At 51.0% G+C, this 23,469-nt stretch overlaps 1 protein-coding gene across 1 annotated transcript; it reads right to left on the reverse strand.

Moving 5' to 3' along the window:
- Nucleotides 1–273: 273 nt before the first annotated feature.
- SUN5 (Sad1 and UNC84 domain containing 5) lies at nucleotides 274–23,171 on the reverse strand. Its single transcript, XM_015149205.3, has 13 exons — nucleotides 23,001–23,171; nucleotides 21,607–21,665; nucleotides 21,332–21,406; nucleotides 19,947–20,013; nucleotides 18,810–18,871; nucleotides 16,399–16,448; nucleotides 15,087–15,121; nucleotides 14,385–14,493; nucleotides 7,897–7,975; nucleotides 4,436–4,551; nucleotides 2,535–2,702; nucleotides 1,906–1,992; nucleotides 274–766 (listed from the first exon to the last, which is right to left on the reverse strand). Exons 1-13 carry the CDS (start codon nucleotides 23,075–23,077, stop codon nucleotides 620–622), a joined length of 1,131 nt encoding a protein of 376 aa, XP_015004691.1. The 5' UTR covers nucleotides 23,078–23,171; the 3' UTR covers nucleotides 274–619.
- Between the last annotated feature and the right edge of the window lie 298 nt (nucleotides 23,172–23,469).

A 23,469-nucleotide genomic window follows, 5' to 3' on the forward strand; every position in this document is an offset into this window, starting at 1 on the left:
AGACAATGCTAGAGCAGGAGGGACCTCAGCTATGGCAAAGATTACACGGACAAAATATGAGTGACTGAAGTTTGCGAAACAATACTTACATACCTGGAAAAACTGAAGTCCAGAGAGGGTGTCTGACTTGCGCAATGTCACACAGTAAATTGTCAGTATGATGTTGAAACACTCCACAGTGGGTAGGGTTGGGACCTCTGATCTATCACCTTGTGTGACACAATAACCATAATCCTGTCCGTATTTTATGGCTAGGGAGACCGAGGCTCCTAGAGGGTAGGGTGCTGACCGATGTCACACATAGTTTGGGGACAGAGCTTAACTTGAAGCAAGAAAGACTTCTCATGTACAGGAGTCAGACTGCTTGGGTTTGAATCCTGGAGCTGCCATTTGTTGGCTGTCACCTGCAGCAAGTCAGTTTGCTGCTTGGAGCCTTCACTGTCCCCATCTGTGAATGGGGTCTCCTGGGGCTGTTGAGAAGGTGCCTGGGCACCCGGCATGGGATTAACCATTGCTAACCATCAAATGCTCAGAGGTCAAAGGCTAGCCCACTCTCTCTCTTTGGGGCCAAAAGACACTCAGCCTTGGTCTGGGGGTGAAGATAAAATTTTAATCTCTCTCAGGGTAGGGGTTCTGGTGAGGCTTGCTCTCCGGGCGGGGCCACAGAGCCATGCACTCGCACGCGGTACAGGCAAGTGAAGGCTGGGTTCCCCCAGTTGCTTGAGATCTTCACCTTGACCGCACCGAAAGCCCGGGCTGGCTGGTTCTGGAAGAGAATCAGTCACAGAGGCAGCTCACCCATAGACTCCCACCCTGCCTGTCGAAAGGTGGGAACTTTCCCATTTCATAGGTGGGAAAACTAAGGCCCAGAGAGGAGGATGGACCGTCCCAAGGCCTCACAACAAGTCGATATTCAGGAGTTCTTACTGAAGATGCTGAGGTCAGAAGGACGGACACGCTATGGGTGAGGAAATGTCCCGGCCTTGGTGCTGTGTGATCTTGGGCAAACCTCCACCCTTTCTGGGCCTCAGTCCTCCACTCCTGCCCTGCCCCCCCGCCCATAAGATGGGAGTGGTAATATCTGCTTCCCAGGATTGCCGTGGGCATGAAATGAGATTTGGGGGCCAGGCGGCCTCTGGAAGCGAATCAGTCACAGAGGCGGCTCACCCATAGACTCCTGGCACATAGTAAGTGCTCTGTAAGTGAGGCCCCTCCCTGTTTTTGCCAAGCAAGAGGGGGTGGAGCCTGTGTTTATTACTCTCCCTATCTAGTGCAAAAAGTGGGGCAGGCTTGGCCTTCACTGGATGGTTTCAACCTCCCAGGGAAAGACAGAAGGGGAAACTGAGGCTCCAGAGAAGCAGGGCTTGGTCCAAGCTCACACATAATTTGTGGTTGGGCCGAGATTCAGGCCAGTATGAGTTTGATTCCTAAGCCTGAACATTCGCCCTGTCAAGCCCCAGGGCCATTCCAGTGGTCACTCCTCCGGACCTGCTTCTGTCTCCAAACCCCTCTCCTTCAGGCCTCAGTTTCCCCACCTGTGGTTGGATCAGGTGCTGATTATGGGGTCACCCACTAGGGAGACTCTGCCTTTGGAACCAGCAGCCCCTGCCCAATGGGAACCTCTTGCTCAACGTCTGCTGTCCCTGGGAAGAAACGCAGCAAGACGGCTCCCGGGCGCATCAGGGGAAAGGGGACACAGCCACAGGCGGTGGGATCTCTCTGGAGTCCCACTTGGTCCTGGGTAGCGGCTCCCACTCTCTGAGTCTCAGTTTCCCTGTCTGTCAAACAGGTTAGTCATGACTGGGCACCTCCTGGCAATACTGGGGGATGAAGAGGGGGCCCTGGGTACAGACTACACACTGTGCATTCAGCAGGTGCTCAGCACAGGCGGCTCTTCGCGGGTACCTGGAGTGGGAACATCTGGATGATGCTTTCTGGCTGAAACTGAAATGCCCCCAGGAACACCTCCTCCTTGGGGGAGCCCTCCATGCCCTGTGGAACCAGAACCAAGGTGATGGTGTCAGATACAAGCAGGGCCTTCAGAGGGTGTCTCCCCTCTCCAGTGGAGACTTGCACACTCCCCAGGATGGGAGCTCACTACCTCTTTGGGCACCGTTTCACTGCAGCACAGTGTAATGAACAGGAAAGAGCATTGGCCTGGGAGTGAGAGGCTGAGGGTCTATTTCTAGCTCTGCCATTGACTTGTAGGATTTCCCTGATCCTTCTCTGGACCTTATTTTACTAAGATAGTTCAGATGATGCTTTGGACCTTCTTAGCAAAATGGGGGCTCCATGGTCTCTGAAGATTATCTTGGCTCTGAAAAGCTGGGTTTGAAATAGAGTAGCTGTTTATCTCCTACCCCTGAAGGCTAAAATCAGACCCCAGCCCTGGCCACTTCCAGCCTTAACCAAGCTGCATCCAGCCCCTCCAGCCTGCATGCGTTGTGCAGACACTGCTTACCCCAGGCCTGGAATACCACTGTTGGAAGGTTGTCCCCTTAGCTAAGCATAGCTCCCTACAGGGCAGTGCTCACGTAGATGACGAAGTCCTTGGGGGCAGTGTCCAGGCTGCCTGATGGCGAGATGGTCTTGGGGATGTGCTGCAGTGTGAGGTTGGACAGGTAGACCTTCTGAGCCAATTGGATGGTCACCTGGCCGCGGTTACCCTCAAAGGCCCAGCAATTGCCAGGTGTCACGTTGGGCTAGAAGAGGCAAGTACAATAAGGGATATGCTGGGTGGGTAGGGGGGTCATCCCACCTTTGATCCCCTGCACTTCCTGGGCCCTCCTGGGTAGGCCAGTCCTTTCTTGTCTCCAAAGCTTGGCTCAAGTGCCACCTCCTCCAGGAAGCTCTTCTGACTGCCCATGCAGGGGTAAGCCTTACCTCAGTTCAATGCAGTAAGGGAGGGGCCTGCTTGGGGCCTCCCAGCCTCCACCCGCTCCCCATTGGCACCCATTCATTCATTAATTTACTCATTCATTCATTCATTCATTCATTCATCCCTCCCATTATTCTTTACATGGTCTCACAATCACCCCATGACTTAGGCACCATCACTATCCCCATTTTGAAGGTGAGGAAACTGAGTTGGGGGAGCAGGACAATGACTGATCCAGGGCCATGCAGAGCTGGAAGTGCAGCCCAGGGAATCTGACCTTGGAACGTGCCATTAACTACCACAATCTCCTGCCCCACAGGAGGGGAAACAGGCCCAGGGAGAGAAAGAGGTTTGACGGAAATCACCCAGGAAAGGCGATTACTCGGTGGGTTCTGAGCCTTTGGAGCTGTGGCACGGACAGTCCTTATCTGAACAGTAGATGCTAGCCCAGGGGTGCAGGGGGCTGTGGGCGTCAGGGAAGGCCTCCTGAGGAGCTGGGGCCAAGGGAGTTGAGGAGCCAGCTGGGAAAGGGAGCTGAGGGAACAGCACGGGAAAGGAGCAGGGGCGAACCAGGCTCGATGCTGTGGGGACCTGGAGAGCTCAGTCAGGCCGGAGCTGGGAGAGGGCCCAGGAGGGGCAGAGTCTTGCCTGGGCTGCCTTTCACTACTGCTCCAAACATGACGGTAGCCAGCGCTTTGCAACCCAATCACTGCCCCACCTGGATGTGGGCACCACCCTGCACTCCCGGGCCCTGTGCTTGGCCTGTGCCCCTGGGTTCTCTCTGCCTGCAGATCTGCTAGTCCTTGGCTGCCTCCACCAGGAAGCCCTTCGCCCCGTCCAAGCTGAGCAAGGTCAACACCCCAGCTTGACCTCGAGTGCCAAGATCTTGGAGCTCCTTAAGGTAGAACCCGCGGATGAGTGGCTTGTGACCTTCTGGCATCACCCAGGGTCGGCCACTGGGATGAGACTCTCAGCTGGTGTTCACTGAATGAAGGCACCTGCTTTGTGACCAGGACAAGCCCTTTCCTTCTCTGGGCCTCATTTTCCTCATCTGTGAGGCAGGATCCTGGAAGGGTGAGGAGTTCAGGTTTGAACTCTGGCTCTGCTACATACTAGTGACCAGCTGTGTGGCTGCAGTCAAGTGACCTGGCTCTTTGAGCCTCAGTTTCCTCTTCTGCAAAATGGGTCTATGATGGGTCCATGCCCAGTGTAGTCCTGAGGTTTCTCTGACCCTCAAGTCTTAAGGGCTGAGTGGTGGGGTCTCTTCCAATGCCAAAGCAAGCTGTCCCTCTGCTTCACTCCTACCCTAGCCCCAGCAGCCCCTGCTGTCTGTTCTCACCTCCTGCCCCCTGCCTTCTTCCCAGCCCCTGCCTAGTCAATAGCCCCCTCCTTCTGTTCCCTGCCTTTGCCCCTGCATGTCTCCTGCTCCTACCTCTAACCCCGCCCCTGCCCCCACTCCCTTTGCTCCCACCCCCTACCTCTTCTGCCAGCTCCTGTCCCCAAACCCTGCCCAGACCACTCCCCTGCCGCTGTCCCATCTCCCGCCATCCCCCCTGCCTCGAGGATCACGTCGGGGGGCTGTGCGTAGTTCCACAGCTGGATCCAGTTCCAGTAGGAGTGGGCCTTCTCATGGTTATAGGTGGCTGATGTGTGCTCAAAGTCAATGCTGGCCCCTGTATAGGAGAAGAGGGTCTCAGTCAAGCAGCCGGGCTTCTGCCTGGTGGAGGGGCCCACTGACGGGCCCTCACTATGTGCCGGGCGAGCACTTTGGATGAGTCACTGGTCCTGTTCTCCTCTAGGAAATGGGATTACAGCCATGTTAATAATGGTAATCATGGTGGCTATTTATTTATTTATTTATTTATTTTGAGACACAGTCTTGCTCTGTCCCCAGGCTGGAGTGCAGTGGCGTGATCTCAGCTCACTGTAACCTCTGCCTCCCAGGTTCAAGCAATTCTCATGGTGGCTATTATTAGCAGAGCCATGGTGGTGGCAATGGCCCCCACGTCATAGGGCTGCTGTGGCGCTGAGATGAGCCATCAGAGCACATTTCCCAAAGTGCCTGGCACAGGGTGAGCGCTCCCCATGTAACAGTCTTGTGATGACGACCGATACCCATTGTGCGGAGGAGGAAATTCCAGCTCTGGGAGGCTAAGTGAGGCCCCGCATCACTCGGGGGCTGGGCTGACACTATCTGACCCCACGTCTCACTGATCCTGGGGTGCCCGAGTTGGCGGTGCTGCCTGGTAGGGGTCTGCGCCCGAAGCCTGCAGCCCATACTTCGCCTCCTCCCGGCTGTCCCTGAATGGCTCTCACCCGCCTTCTCACAGCCTCCCTTGGTCTGGAATACCTTCTCTCCTCAGCAAGTCTCAGCCCAAATGTTCTCCCGAGTGGGAGGCCTCTCGGCCCAGGTCCCCTCCCTCCTCGCCACCTGCCTTATTCTTCCGGAAGCACTGATTCTTTTTTTTTTTTTTTTATTGAGACAGTCTGGCTCTGTTGCCCAGGCTGGAGTGCAGTGGTGCAATCTCGGTTCACGGCAACCTCCGCCCCCTGGGTTCAAGCAATTTTCCTGCCTCAGCCTCCCGAGTAGCTGGGATAACAGGTGCCCACAGCCATGCCTGGCTAACTTTTTTATTTTTCTTAGAGATGGGGTTTTACCATGTTGGCCAGGGTGGTTTTGAACTCCTGATCTCAGGTGATCCACCTGCCTCGGCCTCCCAAAGTGCTGGGATTACAGGCATGAGCCACCGCATCCAGCCAAAGCACTGATTCTTGACTGCGGGGTGGGGATGGCTCTGTCCTGCTGACCTGTGTGCCCAGCACCGGGTTTGGAGAAGAGTGGTGGGTGGGGGCGGTGGAGAGGTAAAGCTGAGAACAGCCCGAGCACATAGTAGGGGCTTTATAGATCTTCTGTAACGTGGAGGGTCTATGGATTCCTGTGCTCTCTCCCACCCCACCCCGTCCCCCATACCCCACCCTGTCCCCCATACCCCACCCCTATCCCCCATACACCACCCTATCCCCATACCCCACCCCGTCCCCCATACCCCACCCTGTCCCACCACCCCACCTCTACCCCCATACCCCACCCCGTCCCCCATACCCCACCCCTATCCCCCAGACCCCACCCTGTCCCCCATACCCTACCCCTATCCCCCATACCCCCCCATCCCCCATACCCCACCCCTATCCCCCATACCCCACCCTGTCCCCCATACCCCACCCTATCCCCCATACCCCACCCCTATCCCCCATACCCTACCCCGTCCCCCATACCCCACCCTATCCCCCATACCCCACCCCATCCCCCAGACCCCACCCTGTCCCCCAGACTCCACCCCTATCCCCCATACCCCACCCTATCCCCCATACCCCACCCCTATCCCCCATACCCACCCCTATCCCCCATACCCCACCCTATCCCCCATACCCCACCCCTATCCCCCACACCCACCCTATCCCCCATACCCCACCCTATCCCCTATACCCCACCCTGTCCCCCATACCCCACCCCTATCCCCCATACCCCACCCTATCCCCCATACCCCACCCCTATCCCCCACACCCACCCTATCCCCCATACCCCACCCTATCCCCCATACCCCACCCCGTCCCCCAGACTCCACCCCTATCCCCCATACCCCACCCTATCCCCCATACCCCACCCCTATCCCCCATACCCACCCCTATCCCCCATACTCCACCCTATCCCCCATACCCCACCCCTATCCCCCACACCCACCCTATCCCCCATACCCCACCCTATCCCCTATACCCCACCCTGTCCCCCATACCCCACCCCTATCCCCCATACCCCACCCTATCCCCCATACCCCACCCTGTCCCCCATACCCCACCCCTATCCCCCATACCCCACCCCGTCCCCCATACCCCACCCCTATCCCCCATACCCCACCCTGTCCCACCACCTCACCTCTACCCCCATACCCCACCCTATCCCCCATACCCACCCTATCCCCCATACCCCACCCTATCCCCTATACCCCACCCTGTCCCACCACCCCACCCCTATCCCCCATACCCCACCCCTATCCCCCATACCCCACCCTGTCCCACCACCCCACCTCTACCCCCATACCCCACCCTATCCCCCATACCCACCCTATCCCCCATACCCCACCCCTATCCCCCATACCCCCCCATCCCCCATACCCCACCCCCATCCCCCATACCCCACCCCTATCCCCCATACCCCACCCTGTCCCCCATACCCCACCCCGTCCCCCATACCCCACCCTATCCCCCATACCCCACCCTATCCCCCATACCCCACCCCATCCCCCATACCCCACCCTATCCCCCATACCCCACCCCTATCCCCCATACCCCACCCTATCCCCCATACCCCACCCCTATCCCCCATACCCCACCCTATCCCCCATACCCACCCCTATCCCCCATACCCCACCCAGTCCCCCATACCCCACCCCTATCCCCCATACCCCACCCTATCCCCCATACCCACCCCTATCCCCCATACCCCACCCCTATCCCCCATACCCACCCTATCCCCCATACCCACCCCTATCCCCCATACCCCACCCCTATCCCCCATACCCCACCCTGTCCCCCATACCCCACCCTATCCCCTATACCCCACCCTGTCCCCCATACCCCACCCCTATCCCCCATACCCACCCTATCCCCCATACCCCACCCTATCCCCCATACCCCACCCTGTCCCCCATACCCCACCCCTATCCCCCATACCCCACCCCGTCCCCCATACCCCACCCTATCCCCCATACCCCACCCCTATACCCCATACCCCACCCTGTCCCCCATACCCCACCCCTATCCCCCATACCCCACCCCGTCCCAGACCCCCTTGAGAAAAAACAAACTTGTAGCAAGAAAACCAGCTTGGAGCCGAGGTCAGCTCTGAGGATGAACTTCCCAGTGGCAGATGGAGTAGCACACCAGAACTGAAACCCACCGTTTGTAGAGCTTCTGAGGATGCTTGAGGCAGTCGGATGGTGGGGAAGAGGGTCACCTACCTGTAGACTTCAGGGCAAAGTCTGGCTTTTCGATGTAATCGCCATGTATCATCTTCATTATTTTCTGGGCCACTTTTTGCTGAGAAGGCAGAAAACACAAGTTGTCCCCTGGTGTGTTGTCACGGACTGTGATCTCCACGTGTCCACGGGAGGTAACAGGGGGCTGCAGGATGCTGTCCTCTCCCTAACAGCCTGCCCCTGCCTGTGGAAGCCTGTGGCTCTGTGAAAGCCCAGGAGACACAAAGCCATCCTGACCCCACCCGTGGGTTCACTGGGTGCTTTCAAGTCCATGTGACCGGATGTCATACGAGGATCCCGGAGTCTCAGTGCGGTTCAGACAGGGGCTCCGACGTCAGGCCAACCTTTACTGTTGTGGGGCCTTGGGCAAGTTACTGCCCCTCTGAGACTCGATTTTCTCGCCTGTAAGATGGGGACAATAATCGTGGCTCCCTCCCACTGTAGGTCCACAAAGCCCCTACTATGTGCCAGGGCTGTTCTCGGCTTCACATATGCTCACCCTTTCCCCTCCTAGCACCCCTAAGAAGTATCACTATTATCATCCTTGTATTAAAGATGAGAATACTGAGGCACAAAGGTGTGGCTTGTTCAAGATCACCCAGCTGGTATGAGGCAGAGCGATCACTGTGGTTCCAGAGTTCAGGCCCTTAACCATTCCACTCTGCTGCCGGATGCAGATGGCAAAGCACTTAGCACAGTAGGTGCACAATAAATACCAGCTGTTCTTTTTATTAGACTCTTCCCAGTGGTGGAAGATTCTGTTTTCCAAAAACAACTGCAACAGGGTCTCCCATTCCAGGCTCTTCTTTCAGGGTGACCTCCCACTGAGAGTTGGGGTCTCAGCCCACCAGTCTGGGCTTATGACTACGGCAGAAGTGATGCTGTGTGACTTCTGGGGCTAAGTGCTAAAAAACAATACAGCACTGCTTGGTTCTCTGGGCACACTCACTCCTGGAGGCCAGCCGCCATGTTGAGAGGAAGCCCAGGTCACACGGAGAGGCCACATATGGGTGCTTTGATCAACAGCCCTGAGTCCCAGTTGACAGCCGGCATCAATCTCCAGTCACGTGAGTGAATCCAGATGATTCCAGCCCCCGATGTAGAGTCACCTCCAGCTTTCAAGTCTTCCCAGCTGAGGCCCCAGATACCATGGAACACAGACAAGCCATCTCCACTGTGTCCTGTCTGAATTCCTAACCCACAGAATCTCTGAGCACAAGTGGTTGTTTTATACCACTACGTTTTGGGATGGTTTGCTACGCGGCAATGGTAACTAGAACAATAGCCAGGGTGTTACAAGGCAGTGATTATGATTCTATTTTGTTGATGTGCAAACTGGAGGCTCAGAGAGGTTGATGACCTGCCTGAGGTTACACAGCTCCAAAAGGCAAAAAATCCCCAACTCCTCCCTTCGTTGGCTGGAGACAATAATCTCACCTATTACTTTTCAAAACTGGGTCGCCAACCCCAAGGAATTTCCCTGATGGCCCCCACCCTCTCTCTGCCCCAAGGCTGGGCGCAGTCTTCTTCTCTGGGATCCACAGGTTCTGGACTCTGCCTTGAGGGCAAGGACAAGCTCTAGTTGATCCCCGATCCTGGATTCCCAGCACGCTGCAGGCACTTAATGATTGCGCATCGATTAGTGCATGCCTTTGGATTCTACCTTTATTTAAAGGCAACAGACATTTAGGGAGCACTTACCATATGACAGACATTAGTCTAAGTTTACATGAATGACCACGTCTAATCCTTACAACTCATCTTCTAGATGAAGAAACTGAGGCACAAAGATGGTAAGTAAATTGATCAGAGTCACACAGCTTATAGGTGGTAGGGATGAAATTCAAAGCCCAGCAACCTGACTCTAGAGCCAGTCCTTTTAATCGCTATACCTTACTGCCTTTGTAAGTCGTAGCGGGGCCTCCCTCCCCACTGCAGACGAAACACCTGGCAAGAGCCTCACTTGATAGTGAGTGACTGACACGGTCCCTACTCCTCAGTCTGTCTGAACAGAGCTTAGAGGGGAGATTCAGGGGCACTGGAGACCTAGGACTCTGGGACAATAAAAGATAAAGATGAGTTTTAGCAAAGTTTTCCTGAATCTTCCACAATGGGATCCTTTGTGAACTCTTTTAAAAATTCAGCTTCTGGGTAAAGATGATGGATTGAAGACATCATCTAATTTTACTTTCTCCCAACGCCCCATTACAGCTTCAGTAAAGGGATTTAAAAAGGCCAAACCCATATGAACAGGAAGCATAGGAGAGGAGAAAACCAGCCTGCGGCGTATGGTTGTGCATGTTGCGCACTGCAGAAAGGTTCCCAGTTAAGGGGCCCTGTGTGGGGGCTGAAACCCAGCTCTTCAACTGTTCTTTGATTTGGAGGAAGGTGCATTTTGCAATTCATTTGCCCAGCACAGGTAGCTTTTTCCAGGCTGCAAAAAGGCACAGTGTGTCCCAGCAGTGGCCCTGGAGACAGCAGTAATATTCTAGAAGTTGTCCTACACATTGTAGGATGTTTAGCAGCATCCCTGGCTACCCACTAGGTGCCAGTAGCATCTCCTCCTCACATTGTAACAACCCAAAATATCTCCAGACATTGCTAACTGTTCCCCAGGGGGCAAAATACTCCCCAATTGAGAACCACTGATTTAGCAAAAATGAGAAATCTGAATCTGAAACTGGCCATCCTCAAAAAGCTCAGGATTGGTGGCCTTGGGTGCCTCTGAAATTGGGGTGGAGGATTGGGTGTTAAGCCATTTAAGAGGAATCTCCAGATTCCCTGGGGACTCCCTCTTACTCTGAGAAGCTGAGTGACTTCTCTGCTCCCCAGCAGAAGACTAGAAGTTATTCTGGAGAGGGTAAAACAGAGGGCTTCTGTTGGGACAGGTGAAGGTTTCTTAAATAGGACACCCAAAGCACTGCACATAAAAGGTAGATGCACTTGACTTAATTAAAATTAGACATTTTTGTCACCATTGAGAGTGAAAAGCTACACTATAGCCTGGGAGAAGATATTTGCAATATATACATCCAATAAAATATGTTTACCCAGAACACATAAGAACTCCTACATATCAATAAGAAACGGCACTCTCCCCCAAAAGGCAACAGACAAAATCCAAATGGCCACTGGATACATGAAAAGACACTCCACATTATTAACAACCAGAAATGCAAATTAAAGCCATAGTGAGATACCACTTCTCACCCTGCAGAATAAAGTAAAAAAGACTTGGCCGGGCGCGGTGGCTCACGCCTGTAATCCCAGCACTGTGGGAGGCCGAGGCAGGTGGATCATGAGGTCAGGAAATCGAGACCACAGTCTCTACTAAAGACCGAAACCCCGTCTCTACTAAAAATGCAAAAAAAATTAGCCGGGGCCGGGCGCGGTGGCTCAAGCCTGTAATCCCAGCACTTTGGGAGGCCGAGACGGGCGGATCACGAGGTCAGGAGATCGAGACCATCCTGGCTAACACGGTGAAACCCCATCTCTACTAAAAAAAAATACAAAAAACTAGCCGGGCGAGGTGGCGGGCGCCTGTAGTCCAAGTTACTCGGGAGGCTGAGGCAGGAGAATGGCGTAAACCCGGGAGGCGGAGCTTGCAGTGAGCTGAGATCTGGCCACTGCACTCCAGCCTGGGTGACAGAGCGAGACTCCGTCTCAATAAAATAAAATAAAATAAAGTAAAAAAGACTTATGATACCAATTGGTGAGGATGTGAGACAACTGGAATTTGCATATACTTTTCACAGGAGTGTAAATTGAAAAACTATTTGGCAGCATCTAATAACATGAACACACTCATACCATATGATCCAGCAATTCCACTCCTAGTTATATCTACTCCCAAGATCGATAAGTATATATGTTCACCCAGTGATAGGAAAAAAAATTAGAATTGTTCAGGAGCTGACATTCAAATAACAGGAGCTTCAAAAATGAGAATAGAGCAAATGGTGCTGGGGGAAATCACCAGTTTAGTCACATGAATAAATAACATTTCTTAGGCCCGAAGGCCAGGAGTTTCCAGATTGACAGGTTCCAAAGGGTGGCCAGCCCATAGGCACATCTGTGGAAGCAACAAGGACCAGATGAACTAAAATTCTACAGAGCAGAACTTTATTCTTACAATCAGCAGAGTGATTATAAGGACTGGCTCATTTTTTTGTCTGTTTGTTTTAAATTTTGACAATTCTAGGCATGGGCTAAGGATCTGGGCTTAGGCCAGACACTGGGCTGCTGCTACTAGTGAAAGAGAAAGAAGCAAAGTTTTTAATGGTGACAAAGAGCTAAAGTAACAAAATTGGGGACTTGAGGAGCCTTAAATATGGCCAGTTTTCTTCACAAGGTCTTAACTGAATTTCAAGACGATAGGAGGCTATAGGCCACTTCAAGTGTTTCTGAAAGGCAGAATAAAACTTCACATCTTCACAGTGCTTTGGAAATGAAGTCCCTTTGAGGGAGGGCACCTCAAAACACAACAAGCAAGAGATCAAAGTCTTAGAACAGTGATTCTCTCTGGTATGTGTCAGAACCACCTGGAAGGCTTGCTGGGACACAGATGATTGGTTCTCATCTTCAGAGCCTCTGATTCAGAAGGTCTGAGTGAGGCCTATTAACTGGAATTGCTAACATTTTCCCAGGTGATACTCGTGATGCAGGCACGTGGGCTGTACTTGGAGCTCCATTGCCCTAGAAGGGGTGGTGGTGAGTCAATACTGTGCTTCAGCTGCATTTCACCTGGGGGCACTAAACCAATTCTGGGCACAATTAGCAGCCAAGAATCCACGTTTGCCACTGGCAGAGAAGGCTGCCACCAGGTCCAGAGATTTTTGCGTTCATGCAGGGGTGAGAGACAGATTTGGAGACTTGTGAGGCCTCAAACATATGGTAAGTCTTTGCCACTAAGACAGTTGCCAAATTTTTGAAGTTGCATGGGAAGGAGTCTAAAGAATGAAGCTTAAAACCTCTGGATAAATCTTTTAAAAATTGTGATCCAGGTCTGTCTGAACTAGCTTAACACATGTCTAGATAGAAGTGACCAGTCTATTTCATCTTCCTTATAAAGAAAAGGGGAACTTTCTCTAGTGGAATTATAATTATTTGGAACAGCTACAGTTCTTTCATATACAATGTTCAGAAACCACTAAAAGTTACTAGACTTGAAGAGGCAAGACCATATGATTGATACCCAAGATGAAAAGCAGAAAACAGAGGGAGGCCACAGATGATCCAGATATTAGAGTTAGCAGACAAGGATTTTTAAAATAACTGTTGTTAACGTGTTAATTAAAATAAAGGAAAAGATGGACAACATAGGTTAAATGTTGGAGAATTTCACCACAGAATTAAAGTCTGGAAAAAAATCAAGTGTATATCCTAGAACTAAACAATGCAGTATCTGAAATTAATAACTAAGGCTGGAAGCGGTGGCTCAAGCTGTAATCTCAGCACTTTAGGAGGCTGAGGCAGGTGGATCACTTGAGGTCAGGAGTTCAAGACCAGCCAAGTCGACAGGTGAAACCCTGTCTCCACTAAAAATACAAAAATTAGCTGAGTGTGGTAACACGCACCTGTAATCCCAGCTACTCAGGAGGCCGAGGCATAGGATTCACTTGAACCCAGGAGGCAGAGTTTGCAGTGAGCCAAGATTGCGCCACTGCACTCCAGCCTGGGTGACACAGGGAGACTCTATTAAGGAAAAAAAAAAAAAAGAAAGAAAAGAAAGAACTAAATGCATAGATTTAATAGTAAATTGGAGAGACAGAATGATGCAAGATTATTAGTAAACCTGAAGAAAGGTTAATAGGAAAATATCAAAACATAAGCACATACAGAAAAATAATGAAAAACAAACCAGGTAATAGCATAGGAATCACATGAAGCATTCTAAAGGCCTTCAAAGCATAGGCCTAGCATAGGTGTAATTAGAATCCAAGGAAAGGAGACAGATAATGGAAAGAAGAAATATTTTAAGAGATAAAAGGTAAAAGTTTCCCAAAACTATTGAAAAATATCAACCCACAGATTCAGTAAGCTCAGTAAACCCCAAACCACTTTATATGAGGAACATTAGAGACAAAAAAGAGTGTTCTACAAGCTCCCAGGGATAAAAAATAGATCAGACTCAAAGGATCAATAATAAGACTGACATTAGACTTCTCAATAGCAACAGTATAAACTATAATACAGTGGTGGGCTTCCTTCAAAATTCTCAGGAGAAATTATTTCATATTTAGAATTCTATACCCAGCCAAACTATCAACCAAGTGCAAGGATAGAAAAAGATGCTTTTAAAAATATAAGCACTAAAAAATATACTTCTTTCACTCTTTTCCTGGAAGTCACTGGGGGGTGTGCTCCATCAAAATGAGAGATAAAACCAAGAAAGAAGACTTGAGGTATAGGAAACAGGACATCAAACAGAGAGAAATTAGATGTTTGGGGCAGAATGGCCAGTGTCTCACCTCATCAGACATGGCTTCCATCTCCTGGAGCTTGGCAATGAGCAGGTTCATGCTACCTCGGAGGTCCTGGATTTCCCCACTGTGATGTCTCACCTTCTCCTGGTACAACCTTATCAGGAAGGAGTGATAACAAGAACGGGTTGATGTGTGATGCTGTTGTTGTTACCCTCAGATTTCCCCTTTGCTAGTTGGCTCTCAAAGAATGAGTTTCAGATTTTCCTACTCTCTTGGTCCCATCCCTCGACCCATTCACCAGGTTATTATCTCTAAAACATTACTTATTCTCTTTTTTTCTGCTTGGAATATCCTTATGCCCAGCTCATTCCTTCCAAATATTCCTATTTTGTCTGCAATTAAGGATGCTGCCATCATGTGGTGTCTTGGTTAAAATTTCTTCTCAGCTACCATTTGCCGAGTACTGACTATGGGTCAGGAACTATTCAAGACACTTCACATCTTCTTTAATGCCCATAGTTGCCAAGAGCAAGATGGGTGTTATGCTTCATCTCATAAATGAGGAGTCAAAGGCCCAGAGAGAAGAGGTGACTTGCCTAAGGTCAGCCATGTAGAAGGTATGGGAGTTAGGATTTAAACCCAGGTTGGTCTGACTGCAGAACCTACATTTGTAGCCAATACACCTCAGATTCTAGCTATAGCTCTGCTTTTAGGTAATAATATGGTTACTCAGAAGATTCCTCTTACCTCAAGCTCTGCAGTGGACCATTTATGCTGTCATCCTGGTGGAGTATTGAGAAAAGTAAGGGGTCTCCTTCAGATGGCTTAATCTGGCCCCAGGAGAACTTCATCCATCTATTCTCCCACAATTATAAACCCATACATTCATCCACTTTCCTGTTGACTCTTCCATCCATCCACCTACCTATCATTTATCCAAACTCTAATTTACTGTCCTTTTTATTCATCTATCCACATTTTTATCCATCCAACCACACCTTCATCCATCCACCCTTCTACCCACGCACCCTCCCTTATCAATCTCTTCTTCCAACTCCCCAACCTCCCCGATCTGTTTACACTCCAACCCATATACCACTATCCATCTACCCACTCTTTCATCCATCCATCTATCCACCAACCTACCCATCCACTCATCTATCCCATCTGCTCTTCCATCCACCCATCATTTCATCCATCTATTCACCTATTCATGTATTCATCTAGCCTCCTATCTCTTTCCCCCAGTCCTACATCCATCAAATCCAACCTTCCATCTGTCCATCCTCCCATCCATTCTCTCTCCATGCACACTCCCATCTGGCCATCCAGTCATCCAACACTGACAGTGGCAACCCTCTTGCTGGCACCAAACTAAACATTGCTGGGGTGAATAGGACCTGGCTCCTTCTTTCAAGAAGCTGCCAGTATAGTTGGAGAGACAGTCATGACCACAGAAAATTATAGGAGGAAAGAGGAATGTGACCACTTCTGCCTGGGTGTTTCTAGAGGAGGTGACATTTTAGCTGGACCTTGATGGATATGAAGGGGTTTAGAAGGAGGAAAAGAGGAGAGGGAGGTACAGGCCTTTTGGATCCCCTTTCTGAGGTCCTCTGAGACTTTTTGCGGACCTCAAGTAGGAGTTTCGCCACTTATTTCCTCCTCCTTCCTCCTCAGAAACCCGAAAGCAAATGAGTATCATTGCTGTTAAGCAGAATGACAAGCTGCCTTAAGTACAGAAATGTGTTCCCTGTTATCACCACCCCACTTTAAGTGGGGCCTTGAGAAAGGAGAGATGGGTCATCTTTGAGAGTAAAAGACAGGAGAGCCATCTTGGAGGAGGGACTATTGCATCCAATCTTTGAAAGTCACCTCTGGCAGAAGAGATGGGTTCTAGGTGGGTGGCACGATGAAGACAGAGATTTGGATCTGGATCTGGGTTAAGTCAGGAACTGATTAGGGGCCTGATTTGGTGAGAATGAGTGGAGCTACGGAGGTGATATTGACTGGTTAGGGTGAGACCAGTGAGCCGTGGGGCCTGAGGGGGTTGCACACTCACCTGCCAGACTTTCATTTTCGATGGTAAGTGAATAGAAAACATCCAGAATCCTGTGAGGCCATGAGAATAAGAATGAGCCATTTAACATGCAAGATGAAGAGCTTAGGCACTGGAGTTAAGGCGTCTGGGCTCAAATCCCAGCTATGCCACTTGCCAGCATTGTGCAACACTGGGGGAGTTGCTTAATGCTCTATGCCTCAGTTCCCTCCTCTGTAAAAATATGAATAACAATAATATCCACTTTGTGATCAAATGATATCAAATGTGTAATATGTGGCACATCAACCAAGTCATCTGTGGCTCTCCCTTCCCTGTTCCAACTCTACTGGGGACAACTGGCAAAGAGAAGAAGGCACTCTGCATTTTTGATCTCCATGCTGGCTGAAAAGCCACCATTCAAGCCATTATTTAAAAGTCTTGACGGGCGCGGTGGCTCATGCCCATAATCCTAGCACGTTGGAAGGCCGAGGCAGGCAAATCACTTGAGCCCAGGAGTTCAAGACCAGCCTGGCCAATGTGGCGAAACCTGGTCTCTACAAAAAAATTCAAAAATTAGTCAGGTGTGGTGGTGCACGTCTGTAGTCCCAGCTACCTGGAGGCTGAAGTGGGAGGATCACTTGTGCCAGGAAGTCGAGGCTGCAGTGAGCTGTGATCCACTGCACTCCAGCCTGGGCAATAGAGTGAGACCCCGCCTAAAAAACCCAGCTTTTACTGAGGCAGGAGAATCGCTTGAACCTGGGAGGGAGAGGTTGCAGTGAGCAGAGATCATGCTGCTGCACTCCAGCCTGGGCGACAGAGACTCTGTCTCAAAAAACCCCAAAAACCAAAAAACAAAAACAACCTTTAAAATTTATTTGTTGTTCTTGATAAAACCCTCAACGAACTAGGAATAGAAGGGAACCTCCTCACCATGATAAAGACCATCTATGAAGAACTCACAGCTCATATCCTCTTTAATGGTGAAAGACTGGGCGCTTTTCCCCTAAGATCAGGGATGAGACAGGGATGCTTGTTCTTGCTAATTCTATTTAACACGGTACTGGAGATTCTAGCCTGGCCAATTAGTCAAGAAAAAGAAGTAGGCCAGGCGTGGTGTCTCACACCTGTAATCCTAGCACTTTGGGAGGCCGAGGTACGATGGTTTGAGGCTAGGAGTTCTAGACCAAACTGGGCAACACAAGACTCCATCTCTACAAAAAAAAAAAAAACACAAATAAACAAAAATTAAAAAATTAGCTGGGGGTGGTGGTGCACGCTCATAGCCCTAGTTACTCAGCAGGCTGAGGTGGGAGGATCACTTGAACCCAGGAGTTCGAGGCTGCAGTGAGCTATCAATGCACCACTGCACTCCAGCCTAAGTGACAGAGGGAGACCCTGTCTTAAAAAACAAAAAAGAAGTAAAGCTCGTCCAGATTATCATGCAGAAAAGAGTTAAACTACCACTATTTGCAAATGACATGATCTTGCATTAGAATTCTAAGGGATCCGAGATTAGGTGTCTTGCATTGTGTTGTAACTAAAAATTGGGTTCAGCAAGGTTGCAGGATATAAGATCAAGGTACAAAAAGTCAGCGGTATACACTAGCAATAGATAACCTGAAAACAAAATTAAGAAACCCATTTCGAATAGCATCACAATAAAGGTGTTATTTAGGCCGGGCGCAGTGGCTCACACCTGTAATCCCAGCACTTTGGGAGGCCAAGGCGGGTGGATCATGAGGTCAGGAGTTCAAGACCAGCCTGGCCAAGATGATGAAACCCCATCTCTACCAAAAATACAAATATTAGCGGGGAGTGGTGGTGCGCACCTGTAATCCCAGCTACTCAGGAGACTGAGGCAGAGAATGGCTTGAACCCGGGAGGTAGAGGTTGCAGTGAGCCGAGATTGTGCCACTGTACTCCAGCCTGGCAACAGAGTGAGACTCTGTCTCAAAAAATCAAGGTGTTATTTATCGAAGTCCTCGTTGTTGGATTTTAAAGCAAGACAGTTCTCTAGGATTCAGTGTTCATTTTCCCATGGGAAGCTGATTCTCCCTGCTTCCCCCAACCCCAGTCTCCACTCCAAAGCCAGTATATTTCAGTGGAGGGAGGAGATTCCTTTGCTTGGGAAAGCTAAGCTGTGTGGTAGGAGGTTGGGGGCGGGTGGCTGGAAAGAAGCCATGGAAACCCAGAAAGCGGGAGTAACGTTTATAACACGGTTTGGGGAGAGCTTTATAATTTCCGAAGCATTTCTTGGCTTCCAAAATATTTTCATGATCATCACTTAATTTCATAATTTTCACAGCAACACCCATCAGGCAGATGGGGAAACTGAGTCATGTGGAGGGGCAGTGTCTTGCCCAGTGTCCTATAATCAGTGCCAGGGCCCAGGAATACCTCGACCTGGGACTGGGCAGGGCCCTGGGACGCACCGAAAGCACAGAGGAGCAGAATGCCTGTCTTCTCCATGAGCTTCTGGCACAGCAGCTTGCATCTGGAAGGCAGGGAGTGGTGGTCAAGGTCAGGTGGGCGAGGCGCTGCCAAGTGTTCACCCTCCTCTTTGTCACTCTCTTTCTCCGTAGGCATGCTGTTTGCCCTATCCCTTCTTCTCTCCCTGGTAAATGTGTCCTTCAGGATTCAGCTCAAATGTCCCCTCCTCCAAAGACCTCCACAGGCAGCACTCCCAACCCTCCAAGCTTGCATGTTTTGGTGCCTGCCTTTCCCGCCTGAGTGGGAGCTCATGAGTGGCAGGGCTGAGCTAGGCTCAGAATAGATGTTAAGAAAACATTTAAAATTTAAACTTCAAATGAATGAATGAATGAGGTGGATATCTCTGCTGGAGCTGGGAAGAATTTCCAAGGACAGGAAAGGAAAAGGGAAAGAATGGGGCAGGCCGTCAGGGCAGGAAGAACAGCATGTGGTGGGCTGGGTGCGGTGGCTCATGCCTGTAATCCCAGCACTTCGGGAGGCTGAGGTGGGAGGATCGTTGGGGTTTGAGACCAGCCTGGGCAACATGGTGAAACTCTGTCTCTACAAAAAATACAAAAGTTAGCCAGATGTGGTGGTGTGTGCCTGTAGTCCCAGCTACTTGGGAGGCTGAGGTGGGACGATTGCTTGCACTTGAAAAGTAGAGGCTGCAGTGAGCCGTGATGGCATCACTGCACTCCAGCCCTGGTGTAGAGTGAAACCCTGTCTAAAAACAAAAAACAAACAAACAAAAAAACTTAACAGCATGTGCAAATGTGTGGAGGCGGGAATAGGAATAGGAATGGTGTGTCCAGGGAGTGAGAACCCTGGCCTTGCTGCCCAGTGGGTCCCTGGCGGGAAGCCAATTGAGAGCAGCTTGGAAAGGAAGGGTGGGACAGGATTCCAGGGCCCTGCAGGCTGAGGGGCTGGAGCAATGGGGGGCCACAGTGGTTCTGGGGTGGGGGTGTTTGATAACAGCCAGGTTTAGGATAGCTTTTCTGGTCTGGCTACCAAGGGGTGATCCAAACTGATGGAGGGGCTGTTATGATCCCCAGCTGCCATTTCCCCCTCCCCATCACCCTCCCGCTGCCTTCCCTGCTCACCTGCACGTGTTAAACAGAACCTGCTGGGCCTGAGTTCTCAGGGAGCAAGCAAAACAGGTGAACCAGGCTGTACAGGAGACAGAAAAGCAGTGAGTCACTGTGCCCTCATCTTCGTTCCACTACAAGGACCTGCTGACCTTTCTGGGGCTGGGGGAGGCCCTGGAGCTGGGCCACTCTCTCAACTTGTTGGCTGAGCCCAGAACAGCACCGGGCTCTGCTTATGGGTATGCACTAGCCTGGAATGAGTACCGGTCACTACAGGTGGACACTGCTTGCCACTGGCAGTTAACAGACGTTTTCTTTCTCCTTCCTTCCTTCCTTCCTTCCTTCCTTCCTTCCTTCCTTCCTTCCTTCCTTCCTTCCTTCCTTCCTTCCTTCCTTTCTTCCTTCCTTCCTTCCTTCCTTCCTTCCTTCCTTCCTTCCTTCCTTCCTTCCTTCCTTCCTTCCTTCCTTCTTTCCTTCCTTCTTTCTTTTCTTTTCTTTTCTTTTCTTTTCTTTTTTGATAGAGTCTCACTTTGTCACCTAGGCTGGAGTGCACTGGCATGACCTTGGCCCACTGCAACCTCCACCTCCCGAGTTCAAGCAATTCTCTTGCCTCAGCCTCCTGAGTAGCTGGGACTGCAGGTGTGAGCCACCACGCCCGGCTAATTTTTGTATTTTTTAGTAGAGATGGGGTTTCACCGTATTGGCCAGGTTGGTCTCTAACTCCTGACCTCGTGATCTGCCCGCCTCGGCTTCCCAAAGTGCTGGGATTACAGGCTTGAGCCACCGTGCCTGGCCAATAGACAATAGTGACTCAGGAGCACAAAAGGCCTGGAAGGTAACAATGCCCATTTCTAGACAATGGGAGCTTGGCAAGAGTGGGGGCCTTGTCTGGTTTATCCCAGAATGCCCACTATGGAGCTAGGCAAAAAGTACGGACTCAGAATGGACGGGAAGGTGAGAGGACACGGGGTGGATTGAAGAAGGAAGAAGGGAATGGCTGTCTGGCTTGGAAGATGGATGAATCGGGAGATAAGCGAGAGAATGGGAGGCTGAGAGGATGGGTGGATAAACAGAAAGAGGGATGATTGGGTGGATGTGCCTATGAAATAAGGTCTGGGTGAATTGATGAACTCAACAGGTGGATAAATGGGTGAAACCAGCAGCCAGACTGGTGGTAGAGGAGGGTTGGCAGTTAACTCCTCCTCCAGACCGTAAGCCTCCCTCCCGGTTCCCCTCTCCAACCACCAAAGACATTGGCAGGAATGACACCTCCGATGGGTGGAACTCCAGAGTTCAACCTGCGGCTCCCCTGCAGCCCAGAGCAGGCCTTGCCACCCCCAGGTGGACCCTCTCCCCAGGCCCATGTTGATGACCAAGGCGATTATTCAGTATATACGTACACACACATCCCAGCATGCACTGAGTCAGGCCTAGGGCTTGGGCATTGATGCGCACAGGCAACAGGAAGTTGTCATCTGCAGAGAGCACAGAACTGTCATGTCACTGCCAGCCTCTGGATTTGGTGCTTGCAGAGACCTGGGGAGCATCCAGAGCTTGGTGCAAACATCCCTGCCCTCTGCCCCTTGCTGGGTAGCCCCAGGTTGCCCGTTTGACATCCCTGAGCCTCAGCCCCTCAGCTGCCCATGAAAACACCAGGGCACCTGTCCTTGCTCACTCATGTTTGAGGAGGTGTCCTCTACCATTCTGCTGGTGTTCCGGCCTCGCTGGGCAATCCTGGGGATGATAAGATTCACGGTTGCATTTTACAATTATGAGGAACGTAGTGTCCTTGGAATGTGCATACCGCATTCCAGACTGGGGAGCTGAGGGGCAGAGAAGCTTTCCCAACACCACCAGCCTGGGATTCAGGGACAGACCCAGGTCTGGCTGACCCCAAATCCAGGTATCTATCAAGGAAAAGACCCAGGTTGCAGTGGCAGTCACAGGTGGTTGTCGCCATGTCCCAGAGGTTGGCAGAAGCCTGGTTTTGTTCCTTTGTCTGCTCCTACCCCATGTGATTTTAGGCCATTTTGATTGGTCAAAGCCTGCCGTTGTGCTCCCATTCCCTGTGCTGTGATTGGTTCAAGCGTGAGGAAGTCTGCAGGGGTGAGGTGGGGTGGGGTAGGGGGGTGGTTATGCGGTAAGGGACTTGGGGGAAAAGTTAGGTTTAGGATTAGCTAAATGAGAACCACAGAAAACGATACTTATTCTCCTTCCCCTAGACGGCCACATTTCTGCGTGATATCTGAAACTGTGGTGGCCATCTTGTGACCATGAGAGGGGACTAAAAGAGCAAAATGATGACAGGAACCTGGGTCTTGGGTGGCAGAACCGAGGAATTAATGCACTCCGGAGCCCCCTGCACCTTGGGACGTCTTGATATGTGAGATTTAAAATTTTCCCTTATTAAGTCAAAGCTCCCTAAACATTTTTATCATACCCTCAGTGTATTTATATTGGTTTATTAATAAATTATGTATACACCCAATTATACTAATACATTATTTACCCTTCCCAAATGTGCAGATTTAGTGATAACATTCCTGAAGAATACAAATTAAGAGGATGAAAGACATACGTTCTAGCATGGCCATTTCTTTTCTCACCTTTGCGGATTGTTTGGTATGCTCTCTTGGGATATACACCCAGATTTGGGTGCCCAGAGATAGGCATCATTTTGAGTTGGAATTTCTGTCACCTGCAGCCAGAGGCCTTCTGACAGATAAAGATGGCGAAATACTTGTTTCCTTGTTTCATATCAGTCTCCTGCACTAGACTGTGAGCTCCATGAGGGAAGGGAGCACATCAGGCTGATGCCACACCGTGTTCCCTGTCCTCTGTGCATTGCCTGGCACACAGTAGATGCTCAATATACGTGCTGAAAGGATGGCTGCCTCGCCACTTCCTGGCTGGGAGACTTTGGGAATACCACTGCCAAACCTCTCTGGTCTTGCTGGCTGCCTCTGTACAGTACAGTTGACAATGCTGCTCACCTCCAAGGACAGGGTGGAGGGGCAGCATTTTGTGAACTGCAAAGGGCTGGGCAAAGGGAGGGGGTGCCCTCCTCACCTCCGGGGTCTGGGATTGTGGGCCACATCTTCGAGTGGGGCACCTGGGTCCCCAGGGCTCCTTGAGGACCGTGGCATCGATATCCTTCTCTAGGACTGGGGATGGAGGCGGGGATCTCTGGGAGCTGGTGAGAAGGAAGTGGCTGATGCCTCTGAATGTCCTCTGAAAAGTGCCAGTGGAATCTACCAGGATCAGTGGAGCAGTTGGCACTGTGACCTCACAGAGCAGGTGAGTGAAGGGACAGGGGGTGGGGGCTAGTCTCCAGCTTGGCTCTAGAACTTCCCCCAGAGGAAGCCATTGTGACCCACTTTCCTTTTTTAAGATGGGGAAATTGAGGCATCAAGACAGGAAGGGCCATGCCAGGGTCTCAGGAGCTAGACAGGGGCGAGAGCTGAAGCTCCAGTAACCCAACCATGCTTTTCCGTGTTCCCTAGACCCCTTCCTTGCCCCAAGCTTCCCAGGTTTTTCA

The sequence above is a fragment of the Macaca mulatta genome, chromosome 10 (genome assembly GCF_049350105.2).
Source record: "Macaca mulatta isolate MMU2019108-1 chromosome 10, T2T-MMU8v2.0, whole genome shotgun sequence".
NCBI lineage: Eukaryota > Metazoa > Chordata > Mammalia > Primates > Cercopithecidae > Macaca > Macaca mulatta.